The sequence below is a fragment of the Tetrao urogallus genome (assembly GCF_951394365.1).
Source record: "Tetrao urogallus genome assembly, chromosome: 3".
In the NCBI taxonomy this organism is placed as follows: Eukaryota; Metazoa; Chordata; class Aves; order Galliformes; family Phasianidae; genus Tetrao; species Tetrao urogallus.
This window is the reverse complement of record NC_136815.1, coordinates 90,765,856-90,791,305: the sequence shown is the minus strand read 5'-3', so window position 1 is coordinate 90,791,305 and position 25,450 is coordinate 90,765,856. Positions and strand designations below refer to the sequence as shown.

The window sequence follows — 25,450 nt, the reverse complement described above, 5'->3', positions numbered from 1 at the left end:
GGACAGGGCCCCGAGGACGGTGACCTGAAGTCGGGCGAGCTGAGGAGCGGCACCTTCTTCGTCCCCTCCGCGCGCGGGCCGCTGCGAGGGCTGCCCGTCCTGGGGCACGCGGCACAGCCGAGGCGCCGCCGCCACCGCAGCCGATTCGAAAAGCGGCGCGCTGCCCCGGGAGCCCCGCCTCGCGTCCCCTGACCTGGATCTTCCTCCTCGGAGAAGGAGCGTTTCCGGAGGGGGAGGGGAGGTTGGGGCCGTCGGGCTAGGCTTCGCGATGGGGAAGAAGCACAAAAAGCATAAAGCAGACAAGGCGGAGTGGCGGTCGGCTTCTACCACCGCCTACAGCGGTAAGAACGCGGGGCGGCAGCGGGAGCCGCGCCTGTCTTCATCTCTTGTGGCTGCCGGCGGAGCTTGGGAGCCCTTCGCCGCGCACGAAGGGAGGAAACCCTCGTTTACGTGGGTGAAGATGCTGCGAGCGATCTTTCCTGGGCTCCCGTTTTCGGGACCGGGGGTGGGGACAAGAGAAAAGGCGGGATTCCTCTCGATGAGGGGGGGAGCGAGGCGGGGAGCAGCCTGAGCGTGAGGGCGGGTCGGGGGAGCTGCGGAGACCGAGCTCCTTCCTGGCTGTTATTGAGGGAGCATTCTTCAGATGTCTGTGGGGTTTTCGTGCCGCTTGAGGTGTTAAGCTGTGGGAGAACACAGCTTTGTCGTTTAGCAGATGCGAGAAAATCTTCCAGCAGTCCAAACTGACAGGAGAAAATTCCACTGGAACAGTTCCCGTGACTGTCGGTTTTCACTGTAAGGACTCGGTTTGCTTGATTTATGCGTGGATTTTCCAGCAGTGGTAGGTTTTGATTTTTGTTTTTGATTAGGTTTTGACTGCTCTAAGGTTAGAAGCAGGTTGGTTGGTTTGTTTTACAGGCGGTGGTTTATGGTGGGATGCAAGAACTGTGATATTTTGGGGCATGTGAAACAGCTGCTTCTTAATTTGGATTTGTGATTCTTAGCTGATGCTTTATATTGCATGCACTTTCAAAGTGTATCAGATTCTTACCAATAGCGTTTCAAGAACTAGCATCACCTACATGCTTCATTGATAGCATGCTATCACTTTCATCAGCATCTCCAACTTTTTTTTCTTTTTTTTTTTATTTAGATTATGTAGACAAGCCTTTGGAGAAACCTTTGAAGCTGGTTCTTAAAGTTGGAGGAAGTGAAGTAACTGAACTTTCTGGATCAGGACATGATTCTAGTTATTACGATGACAGATCAGATCATGAGCGAGAGCGGCATAAAGAGAAGAAGAAAAAAAAGAAAAAGAAGTCTGAGAAGGAGAAAGAAAAGCACCTTGATGATGAGGAAAGAAGAAAGAGAAAAGTAAGCTGTGATTTTTAGAATTTAGACATACCATCATTCAAACATGTTCACTTGCCTGAGATCAGATAAGTGTGTACAGGTCTGGTACAGTCTAAAGGACCCCCTCAGTTCTCCCCCAGTTTTTTTTAATATTTAAGTAGGAAGACCACTGTTTGGAGGCAGCACCTCAGAAGTGGCCATCATAGAAGGCCAATCTGGTGGCCTTCTATAATGGAGTGACGGCATCGGTGGATAAGGGAAAGGCGACCGATGTCATTTACCTGGACTTGAGCAAGGCCTTTGACATGGTTCCCCACCACATCCTCACCTCCAAATTGGAGGGATGTGGATTTGATGGGTGGACCACTCGATGGATAAGAAACTGGTTGAAAGGCCGCAGACAGAGGATATAGTCATCAATGGCTCTGTGTCCAGGTGGAGGCCAGTAATGAGCGGCGTCCCCCAGGGGTCTGTCTTGGGACCAGTGCTCTTGATCTTTATCAATGACATTGATGTAGGAATCGAGTGCACCCTCAGCAAGTTCATTGATGACACCAAGCTGAGTGGTGCGGTCAACACAGTTGAAAGAAGGGATGCCATGCAGAGGGACCTCAAGAGGCTAGAAAGGTGGGACCGGGTGAACCTGATGAGGTTCAGCACGGCAAAGTGCAAAGTTTTGCACTTGGCCCGGAGGAATCCCAGGCATCCGTACAGGCTGGGAGGAGCGGTCCTTGAAAGCAGCCCTGTGGAGAAGGACCTGGGGGTCCTGATAGATAAAAAACTTAACATGAGCCTGAAGTGTGCTCTTGCGGTTCGGAGGGCAAATGGAATCCTGGGGTCCATCAAAAGAGGGGTGGCCAGCAGGGACAGGGAGGTGATTGTCCCCCTACTCTGCTCTTGTGAGGCCCCATCTGGAATACTGCGTCCAGGTGTGGAGCCTGCAGTACAAAAAAGACAGGGAGCTGTTGGAGAGGGTCCAGAGGAGGGCCGCTAGGATGATCAGGGGCCTGGAGCACCTCCCCTATGAGGACAGTCTGAGGGAGCTGGGCTTGTTCAGCCTGGAGAAAAGAAGGCTGGCGGGGTGACCTCATTGCAGCCTTTCAATACCTAAAGGGAGCCTACAGAGGGGAGGGGAATCAACTCTTTGAAAGGGTTGATATGTGTAGGACGAGGGGAAATGGTTTCAAATTGAGGGAGGGGAGATTTAGGTTGGACATCAGGGGGACATTCTTTACCCAGAGAGTGGTGAGGTACTGAAACAGGTTGCCCAGAGAGCTTGTGGATGCCCCGTCCTTGGTGGTGTTCAAGGCTAGGTTGGATGGGGCCCTGGGCAGCCTGGTTTAGCATTAAACGTGGAGGTTGGTGGCCCTGCGTGTGGCAGGGGGGTTGGAGATTCATGGTCCTTGAGGTCCCTTTCACCCTGGCCATTCTGTGATTCTGCGATTCTGTGAAGTGTAGAAAATGCCCATCCAGGTTGGTGCATTTCTGTCGTTTAGAAGAGTGATCAATGTGTTGATTTGTTAAATAATGTAAATGCTTGTTCCTTTTAACTGATATTTTTCCTATCCATTTGTTTTGTGTATCGTTATAAATACTTCTGTTTTTAAATTTAATGTTTCGTGTTTCAGCTGGTTCAGAAATATGCTTTGCTATCCTTTGAATGAAAGGTATTTCCAGCCTTTCAAATCTAGAATGAACTTTGCTCCCTGAGATATAATAAGTTGTTAATTAAACATAACAGATTCAATGCCTACAACAGCTTTTCTTTTATGATCTGATTTTATGTGAGTTCAGCATACATTTGGTGGAAGTTCAGCGATTAATGAGAGAACAATACTTTTATGTAGTGCTGCTCATGTTTTGCCTTTGTGTTTAATCAGAGTGGAAAAAATTGGAAAAAGAGACAATGGCAGTCACAATATTTAAACCATATCGTGGATCAGTTGTACCTTGAGTATGCCAAATAAAAAATGGCTCTTATTTTTCTGTAGCTAGGATTGTGCATTTGAAGTATGTTCTAAAATCTGTCTTTTTGCTGTTGTAGGAAGAGAAAAAGAGGAAAAGAGAAAAAGAGCAGTGTGACACTGAAGGAGAAACTGATGACTTTGATCCTGGGAAAAAAGTGGAGGTTGAGCCTCCTCCAGATCGTCCTGTCAGAGCATGCAGAACTCAGCCAGGTGAGCTTTGTGAGAACTTATATGTGCTTAATCTGCACGTTAAGTGGATTCTTAATCCATACCTGTCTTCCCAGTGGGTCTGCATCTATCTGTCACTCTTGTCTTCTTTTTGATTGGAAAAAATAGGCTGTATTTCAGGAATACTAATTCCATGGGTGTTATAGCAAAGGAACCATTAAAACTGCACAAATGAAAACATTACCAGAATGGGGGCATCCCAATGTTGCAGTTTGAGTAGCTAAATATCACTTTTCTTTTCTGTAAAAATGGATAACACCTTACTTTTATTTTACTAATAGATGTATTTAACCTATTAGTAGATAATAAGTTAAATTTTATTAAAACTATCTTTCAAAAATGAGTTTAAAGCTCATTAAGTAAGAGAAATAGTTATTGCATACTTAAGGTAGGTATGTTTCGATAGATATATTCATATATTTATTCTTTTAATTTGCCTGTGTTTCCATCTCAAACTGCAGCTGAAAATGAGAGCACACCAATCCAGCGATTACTAGAACACTTCCTTCGTCAGCTCCAAAGGTATTAATATCTTGTCCACGGCTGTGTTGATTGTGTCTGGCACACACGTGTTAGATTACAACTCCTTATTCTGGCTTTCTGTTTTAAAATCATGCAGAGACTGGCTTTAATATATTGGGTAACTTTTCAACTGCATCAGACCTCATTTTTTTTAAAGGTTAGTTGATGAATATTATTACCAGCAATGCCATTCTAGCCTGGGGATAAGCAAGGCATGATTTGGGGGTAGACTATATTGCAGTTAGAGATTTATAAAGCACTAATAACTGAATTTAAAGAACAAAAAAAACGTGAATTTTAATAAAGATTGGAGTCATGAAATTGTTGTATTTTGCATTTTCTGTCAGATGCCAAAGCAAGTTTGTACCCACTTCCTTGATAATATTCTGATGTGGAGAAATGTTTTAAATTTGTTTTTTCCTGATGTTAACTCTGTAACTCATATTTTTTGAAGAGAATTGCCAACATCCTCTTTTTTTTTTTTTTTTTTTTTTTTTTAATAAATACAAGAAGCTGAATTCAGAACTAGATCTAAAATAGAAAAGACTGCAGGTACTTCTAGAGGATTTCACGAACAAGAAGATTTAAAGAAATTATTACTTACAATTACTACTATATAAAGAAATTATTACTAGGCCAAAACACCCATTTGGAGTGTAAGTGGAGATACAGATAGCATATGAGAAATAATTAAGTAAATCAGGAGCTGGTTTCATCTTTTTCAAAGAAGTCTGCATGTGCAAAATCAAAACTCTGTTCTGTAGCAGGGAACTTTTCAAATACCTCACTGCTTAGTGAAATTGGTTTTGTTTAATATTTTTTTTTTCGTTTTAAATAAGGCACTACTTGTTTTATTCTGTTTGTGTGGTATAGAAACAACGATCATCTTGTTTGCTGATTTAAATGTTAACTCTTTCTTTCTTTCTTTTTAAATTTTATTTTTAGGAAAGATCCTCATGGGTTTTTTGCTTTTCCAGTCACGGATGCCATCGCTCCAGGATATTCCATGATAATAAAACACCCCATGGATTTTGGAACTATGAAGGAAAAAATCGCAGCAAATGAATACAAATCAGTCACTGAATTCAAGGTGAATTGTTAGAGATTCAGTTACTTCAGAACACTTCAGTAGCAAACCTGAGATTCATTTTGACTTCAGAAGTCTTTCTTACCTTAATTATTTTAATGTGTGCTCGTTCAAAGCTCAATTGCCTGTTCTCCAAAAGTTCACTACAGGTTACTGTGGAAATGAATAACATGCTGTAAAGAATTCATGTTGCTAGACATGATATTCCTTCCTATATTTAGAGTTTAAGGAATTTCAAGAAGCTTAGATTTATTTTTTCTATCTAGACTTGATTAGATTGATTAAATGGCAGTTTAAATGTATTTGCATGACAATTGGAGATAACGAAACATTTTTTTAGTGCGTTACAATAACAGCTGTGTATTTTTCATTTTGAATTACCCTGTGTTCCATATAACTGCCATTTCGGATGGTGTTTTGGCAGAAACTTAGTTAGCAAGGTTATTGGCAACTTGCCTTAGCTACACTGGCTGTTGACACTGCAGTAATACCTTGTTGAATGCATTGTCATTCTACAGGCAGGCAGTGCTGTAAGTTTTTTTAATTTTTTTTTATTTTTTAGTATTGTCAGCTCCTGGAAGGAAAGAAATTTTATTTAACCTATTCATGAAGTTCTGTGAGCGGCCTTTAACTTTCATTGCTTTCAGCTGTAGAAGTGATGTAACGAGTCTTCACAGAGGACATTGGCTTGCTTTTCAGGGTTGTTTTTTCTCCTATAGAAAATTCCAGCAAGGTGAGCAAAGAGCAGCTTAGATTTCCTATAGGGACTTTGACAAATGTTAGTCTGTTTTGTTATGTGTGAATTGGGATTGTTTGTTTGTTTGTTTTAAATGGAGACTTTCATAGGAAATAAGAATACATATTATCATTGCAATCAGCCAGCTGTGCCATCTGTGTTTTGAAATCTTGTTGACTTGTCTTTCTGAGTCATTTTAAAAAGATGTTTGAATGGGAGCTCCCTGGCTGTATTGACATACAGTTATGGTTACATTGATAATGCCAGTAGGAGAGCAATCTTAGAAAATGAAAATTACTGCATTGTTCAGACTAACAGATTCTTTTTCTCTGAAGGATTTGTTTTCTGCTGGCACTCTTTGAAGAGTGATAAATGTTTGCTAGAAATCTATCACTGTCCAGTGTCCAACCTCTTTGTCCAGTGACAGAGGTAGGACTTCCTTTCTAGATGTGAGTATATGCTCATGCTTTTGTAATTGTTAAATAATACAGAAATGTTCTTAGGTTTTGACCTCTAAAAAGGAGTGCTCCGATGGTTGTCTTCCACTTCTGATAAACCTGCTTCAACCAGCTGAGGCTAGTCAGAAGCCAGTACCTCCTCTAAGGGAAGACTCCCTGTGAGCCATATGCTGTATTTAGCAGTGGAGAAATTGCTGCAGAAATACCAAAGTCAGACAAACAAAAAACCTTGTTATTTTCTGCACTATTTCAAAGACCATCACGACATGCATTGCTCCCCTGCTCTTCCTTATTTCCTTCTTACCTAATTGTTTGCTCCCTCGTGCCACCTTCCCAATTCCTGTTTTTGTGATGGTCTCTGTAAATGAAGGCAGATAGCCTAAACGTCACAGGAAGTCACAGACTAGCCTTTATAGCTCTTTATCTACTTAGCTGGTATGGAGCTAATAGTAGTAAATCATCAGAGGAGCACTGCTCTGGCATCACTGCAGGGGAACAAGGCATAAAAACAACTTTTTTTCCCCATATATGATCAGGAATGCAGCGGGACAGAATTTTGGTTTATGTATTAATGTTTGGTGTTAGAGGAAGAATTCAGGAGGAGTCTCATCAGAAATCTTTGTGTCAGAAAATCTGTTCTGTGAACATGGTGGGTTAACTCCCACCATGGAGTTGGATCTTTGCCACAGAACAAAATCATCATCAAATATACTAGACTCCTGCACAGATGGTATTTGTGTCTTGAGAAAAACTAAAGCTTAATTGCTTGAACAGTCATTATTTCAATATTGAGAAGTCGCTGAGCAACAAGTACGTCCTTAAACTATGCCCCAGTCTAATTTGTCAGTGTCCAAGTTGTGAAGTGCTACTGTATGATTCTTGGTTATTGATTTGTCAACTTTTTAAATTTTCAGTAGACTGTAATACTGTCTTTCCAGCTCAGTGTTTCATAGAGCTTCTAATAATGCTTTCTGTTCTTTACTTAATGGACCAATAATGTTTGGTTAAAATAGTCTTCCCTTAGGGAGGAAAAAAAAAAAACAAAAAAACAAACAACAAAAAACCTCTCATGATCTGCAATAAATGTTTTTGGTTCAGCTTGCAGTGGAATGTGTTAAAGCTTATTTCAGCAAGTTGCATCAGTTAAAAATTGCCTGATAGTGGATGTGATAGGAGAGGACAAAATGGCTGTTTTGTTCTCTTGTTGCATGCATTGAGCGTTTGTAAAGTTGGTTCTTAAGTTTTGAAGGCTTTTGTTGTTGTTGCAGTTTAAGTGGCTGAAGGTTACTACGAATTCCTACAAATAAAATTATATATAAGATACTTTATCTTCTTGCTATTGTATCTCTCTAACCTATTCTGATTTGTGAGGAAGGAAAAACATGCAAATCTTTACTTGGTCCCTCAGTGCTGTTATTGATTTTTACGTTTATTTGTTTGGTGTGTATGAAAAAGAAGGAGACGTTGGCACGTAGGTTAAACTTGTTTATATATTAAGAAGAATACAGAGCAGCCTTGGTAGTGTGCTGTGTGCAAGTTGTGCAGTAAAGGAGTTTGGTATTTGAATGGGCTTTTTTGTTTTGTTTTGTATTTTACAGGCAGATTTTAAACTCATGTGTGATAATGCAATGACTTACAACAGACCAGATACTGTTTACTACAAGCTAGCCAAGAAGATACTGCACACAGGCTTTAAGATGATGAGCAAAGTAAGAGACCTTTTAAAAACAAAGCGGAAACTCTTTGTTTTGGGGATTCTTTTTTTTGTCATAATCAAAAGGAATGTAATTAATAGCAGTGTTAAACGTTATTTCATCTATCTTTCATTACTTATAACTGTGTCTATTCATATTACTCTGCTTAGGGGCTCGATAGCATTTGTGTTATAAACACAGCTTTATTTTCCAACCTCATCTGCACCACTGAGGTCTGTGGGAGCTTATTCTACTGGCTTTAGTGGAAGCAACTGGGATCCAAGTGCCAAAAGCCTAACTATAAAATGTTGCTTTGGGCTTTAACTTTGAATGCAAAAGTCTCATCTAAGTCATAATTTTGCATAAACAAAGAATCTTTACATTTTCAAAAGTGGTGGGCATGGGGGAGGTTTCAGAGATTTCATAAATGCATGCATACAAAGCTAAATTTATACTCAAATACGGTTCTTGATCTGCAAAACTTGAGTTGTTTTTGTGGGCTGCTTTGTGTGTGCATGTGCTTGTGCTGCTGTTCTGCATGGTAAGTCCTGTATGAAATGGGTTGTTGTCTTTGCATATGCATTGTTTGTTTGTTTCTCTTTCTTGATAGTTGGTCTGCAGAAATTCTGATGCCATGCTACCATGACAAATCATGTTGCATCGCCATTGAAAATGAGGCATAAAGAACAAAATAAGGCCATGGCCATTCCCATCCCATCCCATTATCATAGCATCTTGGCTATGAGGGAAAGGTTAAGTCCCTGCCGCTCTGTCCTTTCTGATTCTAGGAACGGCTGTTAGCTTTGAAGCGCAGCATGTCGTTTATGCAGGACATGGATTTTTCTCAGCAGGCAGCTCTTTTGGGTGATGAAGACACAGTGGTTGAGGAGCCTGTTCCTGAAGTTATGCCTGTACAAGTAGAGACTACCAAGAAATCCAAAAAGCAAAATAAAGAAGTTATTAGGTAAAGGTTTTCGTTGGTGTGCTTTCTAGGCTGTTGAAGTTTTTGTAATATTAGTCAGGAGCAAATAATTGAGAAGAAAAGACTTCCTGTGGCCTCTTTCCTCGTGGAATGATTGCATGTTCTTTTAAATGATAACTTGCATTTAATGTGTATATATGTAAATGTTTTATCATGTCTTTATATTTGCTGAAAATATAAGCAGTTCCTTCTTGTGGTAGTTAGAGATGTTCGTTTTATCCTAGCCACAGATCTTTAACGTTTTGAAGAAACTTTGTTCTTCTTTTTTTTACTTTAAACTTGTGGTAAGTGCCAACTTTGAAGGAAAATCACTGAATTAAATCTGGAATTTAATTGACAAATTTTATACTAAAAATAAAAAACCACAAAAAAACAACTGTAACAAAACATTGCTAATTAGATATTTTAACTACTTGAGATCTACTTATATATCTGAAGTTGGGGGGGTGAGCAAGAGCAATCTTACCTCAAAATCATGCTTTTTTTTTGTTTGCTTTTGTTAAAAACAAGTTTCACAGTTCTCAACAGCCACAGGTTTAGTGAAAAAAAAAAAAAAAATCATAATCCTGTTTCTCTATGAAGGAAGAGCAGGTATGTGCAGTTGTTTTGTAGCAGCAGGAGACAGCAACGCTTCTCTTCAAAAATAATTCTAAACTGAGTAATTTTTTGGGTGTGGAGCTATGGTACCACTGTACAGAAATACACCTGCTGCTGTGTAACAAACAAATTGTTCTTCAGTAATTGTCTAATAGGTGTGAAGGAATTAAGTACCTTTCTGTAAAGGGGACTTTATGCAGATTCTTTCTGATCAGTCTGTGGTTTTGTTTGTGTCATACCTATTTATTTTCTGATTAATTTCTAAGTAAACTGCATTACAGAGGTGTATTTCCACTTTGCCACCTTCTGTGTTCTTGTTTTCAAAGTAAACAACTTTGGAAGAGAGCGAACAGATCAAGAAATTGAGACTACCAAAGAACACAGTACTGCTTTGTCTTCAAAATCAACCATGATTTGCAGTCAAGTAGAATTGTCAGCTATTCTTAACCATTCTGCTATCCAGTTTCCTTGGGATCAATTATGCTGTAAACTTACTTTCTTGTTCTCTTAAATATTTGTGATTTTAATACCCAGAACTGTTTCTTTTCTGATTAACTTGACCTTTAAACCAGCTGTATTTTGGCATCCGTGTGATAGTCTTTTGATGTACAGCACAGCTTTCATTAGATTGCTTTCATAACTGCTTGTTAAAAGCAGAGAGCTGAAGGTCATCATTCTGGAAAGTGTTAAAGTAATTCAGACCTCTGTGTTATAGTTTAAAAATTAGCTTGATCGTCTTAGAACTGAACTCTTCTTTGAAACATTCACTCAAACTTCTTGTTTGTTATGCGTACAGTATAGAAAGCCTCTGATGTAGCAAATTTTGCTGCTCTTCATAACCTTTTCTGAAGAATAGGAATGAATAGTTCCTGAATGAAACAAAAAAACTACCACAGGATCATGAGAGAAATGTGTTATTTTTTAATTGTTGTTAACAGCAAAGCTTTTTTGCATATTCAGTCTGAATTTCTATACAGAGAAAAATTCTTAGCTAAGAAATGGAAAAGGTACCTCAGGTGAGGGAAATGGGTTTGGTATGAGGAGTAGTACCCGAAATGGTTGGTTTTAGGTCTAACCTTAGTATGTAATGCTCTGATAGATCCTGATCTACAAAGTATTTCTTTTATGTTGAATGATGACTCTCACAAAAGCATCGGGTGATTGGTTTCCCCCCACCCAGAAATACAGACTCTCCATTTCCTTATCATCTGTTTTTTTTCCTGCATCTTTTTATTTGGAATAATGACATATTCACACATGTGGGAGACATACGCATCATTCACCTTGTAACGATGTAAGAAATCTATTTCCAATTTATGCTTTCAAGTACTGTTATTTTCACTGAAGTACAGAAACAACTAAATTTTGAAGTTCAAGAGTTGACTGGTTCTTCTGCTACAAAACTTCATTTTCATAGTGTAACTGTAATTCCACTGAAATGCTGAATTGGACAGACACTGGGAGAGGAGTGGGACCATTCTGTTTAGCAAGCTCAGAATTCAGCCTTGTGTTTTGTCTTTTAATTTCTACAACTACTACTCTTTTCTTTCTTCAGTTGCATATTTGAACCTGAAGGAAATGCTTGCAGCCTGACAGATAGCACTGCTGAAGAACATGTCCTGGCACTAGTGGAACATGCAGCAGATGAAGCTCGGGATAGGATCAATCGATATCTACCCAACAGCAAGGTCTGCTGCATGACAAAGTTCACAGTTCCATGTTGTATCTAACTTAAATGGATCTCAAGTTGTATCGTGTTTTAAACATCTTTAAAAATTCACTTGCAGAAAACACTGAATCATCTTCAGTCTTTGATCTGGCTTCCTTAGTTGCAACTCTTAGCATTGAAAATGATTAAAATAACACAACACTCTCATACAGGACAAGGGAAAATGGTTTCAAATTAAAAAGGGGAGTTCTAGATTGGCTGGAAGGAAGAAGTTTTTTATGTAGTAGGAGTGAAGAGGCACTGGAACAGGTTGTCCAGAGATCTGGATGCCCTGTCATGGAAACTTTCAAGGTCAGGCTGGATCAGGCTCTGTGCAATGTGATCTAGCTGCAGATATCAGTTTCTTGCAATTACATATTCAATATTTCTGTTGTTGCAACCATAGAAAGCAGACTTTGGCATAGATTAAACCATCATTAGGATTCCCTCTCCCTAAAAGAGTTGAGAAATTCTGAAGTGTGAACTTAATGTTTTCAGTGACAAGTCCAGAATCTCTTTTATTTTTGTACCTAGCGGTAGTAGCTGTCATTTACAGCATGTTCTTGTGTCAGTCACAAGGCAGCCTTCAGTAAGTAGTAGATAACTATAACAGTGTCTGTGTTGGAATTTTGGACACTGCTGACTACAGGTTTAGTCACCTTGAACATGATGCTGGTACTGTTCCAGACGTTTGATTTTTGTGCTGTTCTGAGTGCTAATTGGAAAAGCTCCTTGGTTCTCAGTACGTTTTTCTCAGCATGACCTGTATGTGAGCTGTGGTTTTTCTAGATGTGTAATACTAATGGTTTCTTTTGCTATTTTGTGCTAGGGTTTGGAATTAATGCTGCAGACTTTCCTTACAGGTCTGTGTTGTGATAAACACATTACTCTGTTTCCCTTGCATCCTATGGAGTCTTTATTACCACCATTACACATTGGTCTCATATCTGGCCTTGTATCTCATTATTTCACATTCTGTAGTAACTGCTTCAATTTAAGAAAGGTTCAAGATATTACAACATCCTACATTTTTCACCTAATCTTATAACTTCTGTTGCAGAAGAAACATCTGCATTGAGGTGGTGGTAATGTTGTTTTCAAACTCAAGTACTTGGAACTATGGCACTTGACTATGATCACTTCTAGGTCAGCTAGATTAAGAAGAAAAGCCTCAGAGTAGAAGCTTTAGCTTCTTCAGTGTATTTCTGAAGCTAGGAAGAAGACTTGCTAAGAGCAAACGTCATTTGGAAACCTATAAAGTAAGGCTGTTTTCTTACAAACCATTTACAGCAATACCAATCTACTACTTGCTAGCTATACTGGAAAAGCCTTTCAGGATGCAGTCACTTCTGAAGAGAGCAACTCAAGGAAGAGTTTAGATACTCTGTTCCTCATGCCTGGGCTGTTCATCAGCTTGACAGCCCACTGTAGATTCCAGTTAAGTACTTAACACTCAAGTGTGTAATCACATGTGTGTTCCAGTAGGTCTGGCATGGCACTTGTTTGTTAAGAATTTGATAGCATGTGTACAATAGTACTTCTAAATGCAGAAAGTTGTGGATGAGATGCATGAATGAGCAGTATATTTGCTAAAAGGTGATAAGTAGTTATTTCTAAAAATTCTCCATGCTAAAAAGGGACTTCATACTGGTGTTCGGGATTTGAATATAGCTGAAAAAACTTTTAAAAATCTTCTGTGTAAGCAGACATCTCCTTTGAGATTAGATTCTTTGAATGATTACTTGTATGTCTTTGTGATTGTATTTACAGATCGGTTATCTGAAAAAAAATGGAGATGGAACTTTATTGTTCAGTGTAGTAAATTCATCTGATCCAGAAGCAGAAGGTAAATCTTTATGCAAACCTTTCTAATATTGAGTGTTGTAGTAGAGTCTTAAATGTATGTTCACATCCTGTGTGTGATAAATGAGTTCTTCTGTTTTTTCAGTTAATTTGTATTTCCACAATGGTTTTTCCCCAGTAGCTTGTTGTGGAATTATTAGAGGAATCTATCTCTCAAGTTTTCAGTCTCCAGATTTGAACTCAAAATACATAAGTCTAGAAAGCTTGTAATTATTAGAATGGTGTAGTCTTTGTGCTGCCATCTGTCCTGTGGATTTAGTACTTACTTCTCTGTTCATTTTGAGATTGGAATTTATTCACAGCATAGCTATTGCTGCATTGATGAATGCATGAGCCCTTTTGGCAAGCCATGTTTTTGTTGATGTATTTATTTATTTATTTATTTACTTAAATTATTGGGAGCTGCAGGCCTTGTATCCTCTGATTGTCTGAATTCTTTTTCATCTTGAAGTAAACCGTTCTGGAATGAAACTGAGCATTGTGGCTGCATCATGCACTTAACTGTTTTTGAACAAATTAGATAAATGTGATTAATACTTCTGCAGTCAGTCCACTGAAAATTTAGACGGTGGTAATGGGAGCAGAACAAACCTCCAGTATGAGTTGTCAATAGCAGTACTACTTTCTATGTTTCACTGCTCCAGACATTCTTCTTTATTGTTTGTATTATTAGTAATTATACTAGATTTATAGCTAGTACTACAGTATGAAATTTTGTTCTACAGTTGTTTTTTTTCCATACTAAGGTTCTACAGATAAATTTCCTTTTTTGTTTTTCATTAATTGAGCATAGCTGCTGGATTTGTTAACATAATCAATGAAATTTAATGTAACAGGAAATGTTCTAAATGCATACTCGTTTTTTTTATATTTTTTTTCTATTTTCTTTCAATATTAAAAACACTCCAAATGATTTGAGCCATTTTAATTAAGCAATTCTCAGAACTGATCATAGAATCACAGAATGGCCTGGGTTGCAAAGGAGCACAATGCTCACCCAGTTCCAACCCCTGCTGTGTGCAGGTCACCAACCAGCAGCCCAGGCTGCCCAGAGCTACATCCAGCCTGGCCTTGAATGCCTGCAGGGATGGGGCATCCACAGCCTCCTTGGGCAACCTGTGCCAGTGCCTCACCACCCTCTGGGGGAAAAACTTCCTCCTAATATCCAACCCAAACCTCCCCTGTCTCAGTTTAAAACCATTCCCCTTGTCCTATCACCATCCACCCTCACACACAGCCATTCCCCCTCCTGTTTCTACGCTCCCTCCAAGCACTGGAAGGCCACCATGAGGTCTCCCACAGCATTCTCTTCTCCAAGCTGAACAAGCCCAGTTCCCTCAGCCTTTCCTCACACAGAGCTGCTCCAGCCCTCTGCTCATCTCAGTGCCTCCTCTGGCCCCGCTCCCAGAGCTCCACGTCCTTCCTGTGCTGGGGGCCCCAGGCCTGGACGCAGCGCTGCAGATGGGGCCTCACAAGAGCCGAGCAGAGGGGGACGATCACCTCCCTCTCCCTGCTGGCCGCCCCTTTTTCATGCAGCCCAGAACACAGCTGGCCTTCCGGGCTGCAGGCGCACACTGCTGCCTCATGGCCAGCTTCTCGTCCACCAGGACCCCAAGTCCTTCTGCGCAGGGCTGCTCTCAAGGAGATCTGCCCCCAGTCTGTATCAATACCTGGGGTTGCCCCAGCACAAGTGCATCACCTTGCACTTGGCCCTGTTGAACCTCATTAGGTTTTCATGGGCCCATTCTTCAGAATCAGATTCAGAAGGAAGAATTATGCCACCATCGTGCTGTCTTAAAAAGGTTCTTCATATGGATGGGTTTCGACACGAGCTACTGCTTAGTCAATGCAAGAAGTTGCTTTTATTGTTTTTGTAATATCTGGATGTTGAATGTTTATGAATTAGCTAGTAAAAGAATCTCAGATGATGCTAAATGCCTTAGAAGTAAAATAACTTAGTACTTAGAGCTGGAAACATATTTACAGCTTGTATTGGAAATTAAAATGGAGAACCTAGATTTATCTACCTATCCTTAATAGAGCTATACAGCTTAAAATACTTTCAGCTTTTGTAGTGACTGTGACTTTTAAAGCACTTAAGTAAACCCTAAACACGAGATTTTAAAAAAAAATTATATTATTTTTAATCAATTTATTAGAGGAAGAGACTCATCCAGTAGATCTGAGTTCACTGTCAAGCAAATTTTTACCTGGCTTCACTACACTGGGCTTTAAAGATGAACGAAGAAACAAAGGTAAATGCCAAATCATATTTTAAGGTAATGGTAAGCGTTTGAACAATTTCCAGATACAAAATAATTCGGGATTACACTTGTGTCAGAATAAAAGTTCACTTAGTTATTTGTAGAATGTATAATTATTGAATTTATAGCAGAATGTGGTTGTGACTAAATTGACTTATTTGTCTAAATAAACATAAGGAGATGTTTATTGATTCATGTTTTGCCACAGTGTTAGCTTTTTAATAGAAGTAGCCCATTTTCAATGAAGAAATTTTTTTTTTGTTTCCTGGACCAGCAATGCTTTGATTGGAGAAAAACCCTTTCAGTTGTTTGCTTTGTTAATCCTATGACAAGAATTTCACAACCTGGAGCGCCTTTCTGGTTAGAATGTTCACTGTTTTTCCTAGTGCTGCCACCTTTAATAGTTTGTAACCCACTGTTTTTAGCACTGTAATATCACATAAACTGTGAAAGTGTTTTTAAAATTTCCTGACTAAATCTGGCCTTCCGTTGTTGAAGAAAGGCTTTTATTTTTGCTCTCTACCTGTTCTCCACAAGCACAGGAATAGAAAATTCGGGAAAAATTTGGGAGGTTGGGCAAAAGTTTTCAAATTAATTATTTGTTTTCTAGTTATGTATGTAAAATTGTTAATGCTGTTACTGATTCTGGAGTCCAGAAGCATCCTTGAGCTCTTGGTTTCTGTTTGAGAAATCAATAGTGCTTCACAACAGAAGAAATCTTACTTGCTTTTCACCAATCATTTACACTTTTGTTAATTACTTGTTATCTGTCTTTTCTACCTGCCTAGTAACCTTTCTTACAAGTGCCAGTACAGCCCTTTCCATGCACAACAACTCTATTTATCATGATTTGAAATCAGAAGAAGTGGAACTCCTATACTCAGCATATGGTGATGAAACTGGGATACAATGTGCCTTAAGGTAAGTGCTTCAGCATTTTTTATTGACTTATATCATCTCTTTCGTGTCATTTTTTGACTAAAATAAGCTAAAAGTTAGCTAGAAGCCACAAAAATTTCTACCCCTCCCCCTTAAATCTCTAAACGTTGCCAAATTAGTAAAACATGAAGCTGGCTACCTTTCATCCTACCTTTTTTGTTTTTGGTTGTTTTTTTGGGGGGTGGGAAGTGGGTTTTTGTTTTGTTTTTAATTTGCATTTCTGTTATGAGTTTGTTGCAAGATTGTTTGTTAAGAAATATTTTGACTACAGGAATTTGTGCATTGCTAGTGATTTAGTAGTTTGCTTTAAACCCCAACTGTAGGTGAGCTTGGATACAAGTGATGAATTTAAATACTTGGTTTAAAGCAGTGGTGTTTTTCAAGGTGTTTCAAGGCACTCATAGCTTCCTGAGAAGGAAAATACCACTTGGCGTTGAATTGTGGGTTTTGGAGTGAAAGAATTAATCACAAACTTTTTTTGTTTTCTTAACTCTTTTTTTTTTGTTTTGTTGCTATTTTTTGTTTAATAGAACGAAATAAATATTCAATCTTGTTTTTCAAAACTGCTAGTAAATCTTCTCTTGAGCTGTCACTGATAATGGAAATAAAAGAAAACAACCCACAGCATATTGAAAGCTTTAGTTTCTTCTGTAAAGAAGCATGGAAAAGTGAAAGAATGAGGAAAATGCAGTACAGCATAGGTGGAGAAGACCACGTTAGAAATTGAAATACCTTTTATGAACATAAATGTAATGCTTATCTCCCATTTCTGCTAGCTTACAGGAATTTGTGAAGGATGCTGGACACTACAGCAAGAAAATAGTAGATGATCTTTTGGACCAGATCACAAGTGGAGATCATTCCAAAACTGTTTATCAGCTAAAGCAGGTGTGTCTGTTGATGCACAGAAATGTCACAGGTTAATGAATACACAGATGGACCCGTCTGGCTTTTTAATATTGGCTGAGAGGCATTGTTTTGTAGTGTCACTTTAAGCTGTGCATGCTTAGCTGTTCGTACAACAGCACGATGAACCAAGTTAGGAACAGAATTAATCAGCAGTGAAGTAATCTTCCTTTGTCGTTGCCCCAGCTCAGTCAATTCTGCAGTCAGGTGGTGAACCTCACTGGAGAAAGGAAGAGGCTGAGGTGTGCAAGTGAGTGGAGGGAAACTGACCAGATGAGGCTGTGTGGGCAGCTTGTCTCTTGATGTATTGACTTAAGTTTCTGCCTCAGAGTTGCACTACAAAGCTTGATGTAAGGATTTGTTTTCATTTGTTTAAACGCAGAATACACTCCTTGTGGAAGAAGGTGTAATACTTAAAATCTTGAAATAATGTTGGAGAATAATGCTGTAACTGATACATATTGCCTATGAATGGTAACATTTAAATTTGTAAAGTGTGTATGAGGGAAAAGCTTGTAGCTTGTTAGTGAATTCCACCTGAGAGATGGAGTGCTTTCTCCTAAGACTGGAGAAGAAATTTGCTCAAGTGTCAGGTGGGTGTGTAATAGTAGTGGGCACATTTGCATTGCTAAGACAAAAGCACAAAATTTTGTTTCATGTTGTTTTTACTCTTAATACCTCTCTTAATTCAAAATAATTGCCTGTTGCTTAAAATGTTCAGGCTTTAAATGATTGTAAAAGAAGGGAAGGTATGGAGGGACCGTGGAGGGTTGAGATAAAGGATAGTCAGGCTTCCTGATGTCCTGGAAATTAGATTATGCTAAACCTTTGTAGCATGAGCAGTAGGATGGGGTGGGTGGTGCCTGGGAAAAAGGAGACAAGAGAATGAAAAATAGAGGATTTTAAAATTTATTTTATTTTATTTTATTTTTTAAGTCTGCACTGGAAAAAGTTTTGCATATGAAACCTCACTAGTAGGAGAAAAATGAAAGTATTAAAAAAAAAAAATGTTCTAAAACAATCTTCTATGTATTATTGTACAAGTAGAGACGTGTGTATGCAGCACATATAGTACTGAAAATATAGCTTAAAAATAAAGCACATACTCGACAGCTTCTTCTTTAACACCTAGTTATCTGAATATTGTTTCCAATGAGAATTTCTTAGCGGAGAATTTATTCCTTCAAATGATCTGTGCCTCTTCATACTTTGGAATGCTGTTCAGTGGTGATATGCATATATATATACAGATTTTGTACAATTGAATGTGTTTCAGTAGTGGTGTGCTTTGGTGTGCTGTGCTTCAGTATTTTGTGCTGCTTCATATGAGTAAGAATGAATATCTGCACAACCTTGAGTGGTCTGGAATCAGAAGTCAGTGAGGTAGTGACTAAGATATTTCAAAGCAGTGACCGCTGAATTTTGATTGCAGATGCTTGAAAGTTTACTGTGTCTAGCATTTCATGTGAGAAGCTTGAATATACTTGAAATTGTATGAAAGAGGGACTTCTCTAATATGTTGACTAGAAGTAATTGTTACTCTTCTTTCTCTTCAGAGACGAAACATCCCAGTAAAGCCACTGGATGAAGTTAAAGTAAGTTACTTTGTTTTTTGACTGGAAAAAGTGTGTTGGTCTTTACTGTTAAGAACATGATTTTTTCTCAGCTTTCCACATTCCGATCCCTAATTTTATTTCATGTGCATCTCTATTCTGTATAATATACATTCAATTTATCAACCTTTTTAATATTTTGATTAAAAAACAAAAAAACTGTTAAAATCCTAGCTAGTTCTCAGTTGTTTGAGTATATGTATGATTATCCGTTACAGAGAGTCTAGTCTTCATTTATTATTTTGTTTTTAAAGGATCTGTGCAAACATCACAAAACAGAATAGTGTTCTGTAGTGGCTTAGGATCTGATCACAGTAAACCAGTCTGTGAAATGCTAAGATCTAAAATATGATTTTTATTTTTTTTAGGCTCTACCAGTTCTCATAAAAGAAGAACACAAGCTACGTAACACCTGTCCTGATTCTTCCAAACAGATCATGGTAAAATGGTTTGTAGAAAATGGGGGTGTTGAGTACATTCAGTTTTGCTTCAGTTCAAGGATGTGCATCCTCTGAAATAAAGCTTTAAAAATTCAGTATCTAGAGTAAGTTTCCTTATAACTACTGAGAAGGGATTCTTAAACACTCTGTTATTTTAGTCAGTGTCTGTTAGTCCTATTATTCTGTATTCTCCTGTTTAATTCAGTACATATGGACTAACTCAGAAGCTTAGGAAACTGATAGTTGGTCTGCTTATGATGAGTACTTGAGGTTCAACTTGCTGTAAAAGTGGGGAAAAAAAAAAAGAAAATCAGTGTCAGTTTTTGATTCATTGCAAATGTCTGTTGGAATGTAGGGGAAAATAATGTTTATCTCAGGCTTTTATAGTTACTAATCAGCTAATCTTTCTTTTAAGTGGTACTAGTTCTTTCTTGCAAATTATGTGATAACAGAAGATACGCTCTGTATTCCATGACAATTCACGTAAAAATTATACAGGTTATGCTGAGGAGAAACTATAAAGGGTTTATATTTCTCTAAAAGACGACTAAGGTAGGTTATTTCATCAAACTGATAAGTTATTTTCAAGAAGTGTAGGAAAGCAATGCCAGGTTGCATATTCCTCCTCCATATTCCTGCTAGAACAGGCAGCTTTGCAGAATTCTGATAAAACATATTTTGAGGCTTAATGATTTTTTTTTACTTAAGTTTTTTTGCCATTATATGGAAGCATTGCAGTTGAAATTAATTGCAAGCTGCATTTCATTATCCGAAAGTATGGAGCAGCTGATACTGCTTAGAATAGGAAGGCACACCTCACAGATTTTATTACTTACATAAAATTTTCACTACATCTAGAGATACACTGAAGGAAAAGGGATTCTGGAAGTTGTTACCAGTTACACCCTTGCAAGCATTTCTTCCAAGGTTCTTTTATGCAACACGGATGAAATTGGCAAGAAATTAAATCCCGGAGGATTTAATAATACTGGTTTTAGCAGTCCCAGATGTTGAGATGAAAGATATTTAGACTACTGTGCATGTCCCTTGATGGACTCCTGGCCTGTCGTGTGACAGAGCCTGTCAAGGAAGCGTGTTTAAGCTGCCTGTAAGCTAAATGTTGACCAGTATGGTTATGGAAGTTCCAGTCTTAGGGACTGGTGGTGCACATGCCTTGAGAATATGGATTCATGCTCTTTTTGCAGCTTGCCACTGTTGTTAGTCTTTGTTTCTTGAATTTTTATTTAGGTTGGAGAATCTGCTGGAGACAGTAACGCTTCTGAATTGGACTTTCTGTCTATGAAGTCATATTCAGATGTATCTCTTGATATTTCAATGTTAAGTTCATTAGGTAAGTAATAAAGTATTTAAACCATTATGGTTTAGTTGTACCGTTTAGGCAAGGTAACAGCTGCATTTGCAAAGAAGTAAAAGTACTAAAAGAAAGTAGTAACAAATCCACAGCTGATTTAGCTAGAAGTCTTAGAGATAAAGAAGACTTAGTTCATTTTATCTTTGGGACATCCATTTTCTAGGTAAGGTAATTATTCCTGTTCTACTGAATAAACCAAAGAATTTGTATCTTGCAATTTTGATAGCTTTGATTGTGTTTTTTGTGTTCATATTAGCCTAAGTAAGCTAATAATAATTAGGAAGCGCTATGAAGTTTTAGCAAAGGAAAGTTACTGCTTTGGATGATATCTTTTTCAAGTAATTGGGAACTAGGTAATAAAAAATATGAAGCTCAATGATAGCACCACTTGAATGTCCCAAAACAAACAAACTAAAAAAAGCCAAAACAACAGAAGAAACATCAGATTTTGGAAAGATTTCATCTTCAATTAAGGTGACTGTATAATGTACTGGGATGTTGTGTCAAACAAACCTACAGACTAGGCATCCCTTTTTAAATACTACAGCAAATAACATTCCCAATTCTGCTGGCTGCTGATCTGATCAAATGCCTTCAAGAATGTAATAAAAAAATTACAGTTTAAGATGCTTTTTTCGGTATGTGAGAGATGTCACGCTACCTATTAAAAAGCATAAGCAAGGTGATTGGAAGATTAAAAAAAGCTACAGGTTTATCCCATAAAAAAGCAATTTAAGCTCTGATTATTACTGTAGTTCAGTAAGAAGATGAATAAATAGCTGTTTTATTGATGATGGTTAGCAGTGTCAGTCTGGCTGTGAATTCCTTGTTTCATTGAAAACCGCTGTTGTTGTTTTTCTATAAATAAACTTCTAGTTTCTGGAGAGTGATTGCTGCATGTTGTTTCCCATAATTATTGGAAAGTTAGGTGACATCCATACAGAAGACAGCCCAAAGAGATGGGAAATGCTTTATTTGTTTGTTTGTGTCTTCACATGAAGACATTATGTGCATGGAGACTGTTCTTAAAAACCTTCTGCAATGGGGATTTCTTCACCTCCCTGAACGACACGTTCTATTTTAACTGTATTTTAGGTTAGATATTTAAGTCACCCTTCTACTGGCATCATTACCTTTGCTGCAGACTAGATCTGTTATTCCTTGTCTGGAGATCTACAGATCACAAAGACAAATTAAGCTCTGTTTAATTAAGCTGTTCAAATACTAAGAGTCAGTTCCATTTCCCTGGGATGTGTCCTTTGTCCTCTCATTCGTCCAAATGCGTGTCTTGAAACTGAAAACAGATCTACGTCTGATACCTTTCAGAAGTGCAAAGGAAAGTGCAAGTTTTGGGTTTCACTCTCATACAGGATACTTGCTTTCATTTATTTTAGAATTTATTTGAAGTGACTTAGTAATTCATGAGTCAGTCAACGTGCTGTTTCTGGATTTTGTTGTTAACTTGTGGACTTTAGGGAAAGTGAAGAAGGAACTAGATCATGATGACAACCATTTACATCTGGATGAAACAGCTAAGCTTCTGCAGGACCTTCATGAGGCTCAAGCTGACAGAGTGGGATCCCGACCGTCATCCAATTTGAGTTCCCTCTCCAATACTTCTGAAAGAGATCAGCATCATCTTGGTAAGGTTAACTGTGTCACAGAATTTGCACTATTTCAGCTCTCATTTTAAACTTCAATTTAAAACTTTTATATAAATCTTTTGCTAGAAACTACTCTGATAAAATAGTGTTCAAACTGCAGGATAACTTTTTAATTTTGAAGCATGTATGGCAAAAGCAGCTAAGAAGACACTAGTTGCAGTTACTTATTTTAGATTTAGATAAAGAACAATTGAAGTAATTGTGAAGGGTGATGAGTTAATGCTGGTTGCCAGGTACCTGCTAAGCCCTTCTCTCACTCCTCATCCTAAGCAAAACAGGGAGAAAATACAGTGGAAGAAAAATTAATCGGTCAAGATAAATACAGAGAGATGATTCACTAATTACCATAATGGGCGAAACAGACTTGAATTTAGGAAGGTTAATTTAATGTATTGCCAATTTTAATAAAAGAGTAGAGTAGTGAGAAATAACCCTTCCTCATCTTCTTTGCAGGCTCTGTTTCACTCAGTTCTTCCTCCCTAATGAGTGGTCTAGAGGGATGAGGAGTGGGGATTGTGGCCAGTCCATAATGCTGCTTTTCTGCCATTCCTTCCTCCTTAGTGTCTTCCCTTACTATGAAATACAATCTTTCACAAACTGCACCAGCATGGATTCTTTCCATGGGGTGCAATCCTCCATGGGTCAAAGTTCATGCCAGAAAACTTGTTCCAGGCTAGACTCCTTTCCATGGGGCCGCAGTTCCTACCAGGGGCTGCTCTTGTGTGGGCTCTTCACAGCCTGTGGCTTCCTTCAGTGCACATCCTCCTGCTGCAGTGCTGCATCCTTCATGGCCAGCAGGAGATGACTACCTGATTCACCTTCTCTAGGTTGCAAGGGAAATCTCTGCTCCAGTGCCTTGAACATCGCCTTCCCCTCCTTCCTCACTGATGTTGATTGATGTCTGCATGGTTTTTGTTTGCATTTTTTTCACTCCTCACTCCTGCAGCTTGTGCAAGGCTTTTTTTTATATATTTTTTTAACTATTTTGTAAGTGTCACCACAAGGTTACTGATGGCATTGCTCATTGGTTCAGCTTTGGCACTGGCAAGCAGCTGGTCTGTTGTGGAGCTAGGTGGAACAAACTTTGTCCAGCACAGGGGCAGCTCCTCATCTCTTCTCAAAGATTGCAGTGCTCTCTGATAACAAAATCTTGCTATATAAAACCAATACATGAAGTAAATCGATACCAACTGGCTCTTGCATTTTTATGCTCTTGGGAAATGCTAAGGAATATATTGAGTATTTTGATACTACATAATAAAAATAAAAATAAAAATTTCAATGTGCTTACATGTAGCAAGTCACAGATACAGTTCCACAATAACCTTCTGTTTTCAATTGTGTAGTTTAGTGATGGGATAGTGGGGTAACGAAACAATTTGGTGTCACTTTTAATATTATCCAAACAACATCTCATACATTCTTAAGTTACATCTTGTGTAATTCTTCAATTCAAAGTAATAATAATCATTGCTTTTTCAAAAAGGATGTAAATTCCTGTAAATCTTGTGCTCTCTTTTTCAGGCTCTCCCTATTTAAATGTCATTTCAGTGTCTCACACACACACACACTTTTTCACTTTGTCTGTACTTATGAAGGTTTTGATATCTTTTTTTCCCTCTTTTCTTCAGGAAGCCCTTCTCATCTGAGTGTTGGAGAACAGCAAGACATAGTTCATGATCCCTATGAATTTCTTCAGTCCCCAGAAACCTCAAATGCTACTACTAACTAATTTGAACTTCTATATATATTTTGTATTTTAAGTGTACGGTTGTTATATAAATTTTTGTACTTGGCAGAAGCCTCAGTTTGTCCTACTTTGTATGAGGATTCCAGTATAACGTTGTATAATATACCGGTCAAAAAGCCAAGCCCAAAAATGAAAGGGTACTCTGGGCATCATGATGTCTGCTTTTGCTTTGTATGTTAGAGTGTGTCTTGTCTACTGGTGTATGAATCTTGACTGAAAAACAAGTGCTGTGTTAGAGAGTTTCTGTTCTGTAAGAAGTGATCGTTGTTCCACCATCATGGCAGCGATCTTGAAACGTCTCCTGTAGAATTATGTTCCAGTTTCTCTTTTGGTCTTAACTTGGGCATCCTCAAGGAGGAATATCTTGCTTCCCCAGTGGCAGAACTGAATGAACTGAAAGAACTGGGGTCGTTTTTTTACTTTCCATCTTGTACCCTCTAATCTGTACAAATGGTTTGTGTTTCCCTCTCTTTGTAAATCTTTCATTTTATCACCCTAGAGAATATTTAATATGAGAAGAACAGTACTTGTAGTTGCTTTAAAATGTTTAATTCTGCCTTGGATCTAAAAAAGGTGGATGTTTTTATGATCCCTTTTGTCTTGAAAAAGGAAGAGATTACAATACTTCTAATTTCAGTATTTATATTTGCTCGGATGAAAAGAATTCTGCATGCAGCTTGCTTTTTGGTAATTCTAAGGTAAAATCTTTGGAATTCAGTATTCTTGGGGGGTATACCACTGGTATGTGCAAGCTGGACGTGTTATAAATTCACCATGTTTTGTAAATTTGTAAAAATAAAGAGCGAGGAAGAGGAAGCAGAGCTCTTATCCACATTGCCTATACGGTCTTGCCTATACAGCCTTTACTCTCTATCTGTCTTTGCCAATTATTTTACAAACATTCTTGCTTATAAAAGTTCTGACATCTCTTGTTCTCTCAGAACAGATTTCTGCTGCAAACCCCTCTCATGCTGTGCAAGTACATCTTTTATGGTGTCTTCCTTTAGTAGTGAACAGGTAACACTAAGATTTTTATGAGGTACTCACTTGATTTATCTGTCTTGCCTAAGTAAGCCTTCTTTCAGATGAAGATCTTGTTTCCACAGTTCATCCTGAGGCCAAAGTTCTGGAAACAGAACTGAGTGGTTAAGAGGGCTGTTTTTCTGTTAAAAATCAAAATGTCTGAAGCTCTTCACATTGGACTAGAAAAGTTAGAATAACAAAGACTAGAATGTGCAGAAGAACTGGTGGAGGCTAAGACCAAATATACTCATCAAAGGAGTTAATAGGCTGATTGATTTCTGTGAATA

General features: G+C 38.3%; 1 protein-coding gene across 1 annotated transcript; it reads left to right on the top strand.

Moving 5' to 3' along the window:
• Positions 1-265: 265 nt before the first annotated feature.
• Positions 266-24,122, top strand: BRD9 (bromodomain containing 9; the record flags this gene model as incomplete). The annotated part of the gene is given in 19 exon segments (XM_079533955.1): positions 266-341; positions 1,151-1,371; positions 3,395-3,527; positions 4,007-4,067; positions 5,013-5,157; positions 7,947-8,057; positions 8,831-9,006; positions 10,560-10,628; positions 10,630-10,683; positions 11,177-11,309; positions 13,100-13,175; positions 15,352-15,447; positions 16,245-16,377; positions 17,172-17,283; positions 18,858-18,896; positions 19,283-19,354; positions 20,603-20,705; positions 22,202-22,369; positions 24,022-24,122. Coding segments are annotated over 19 exon segments (2,076 nt in total). The 5' UTR covers positions 266-268.
• Between the last annotated feature and the right edge of the window lie 1,328 nt (positions 24,123-25,450).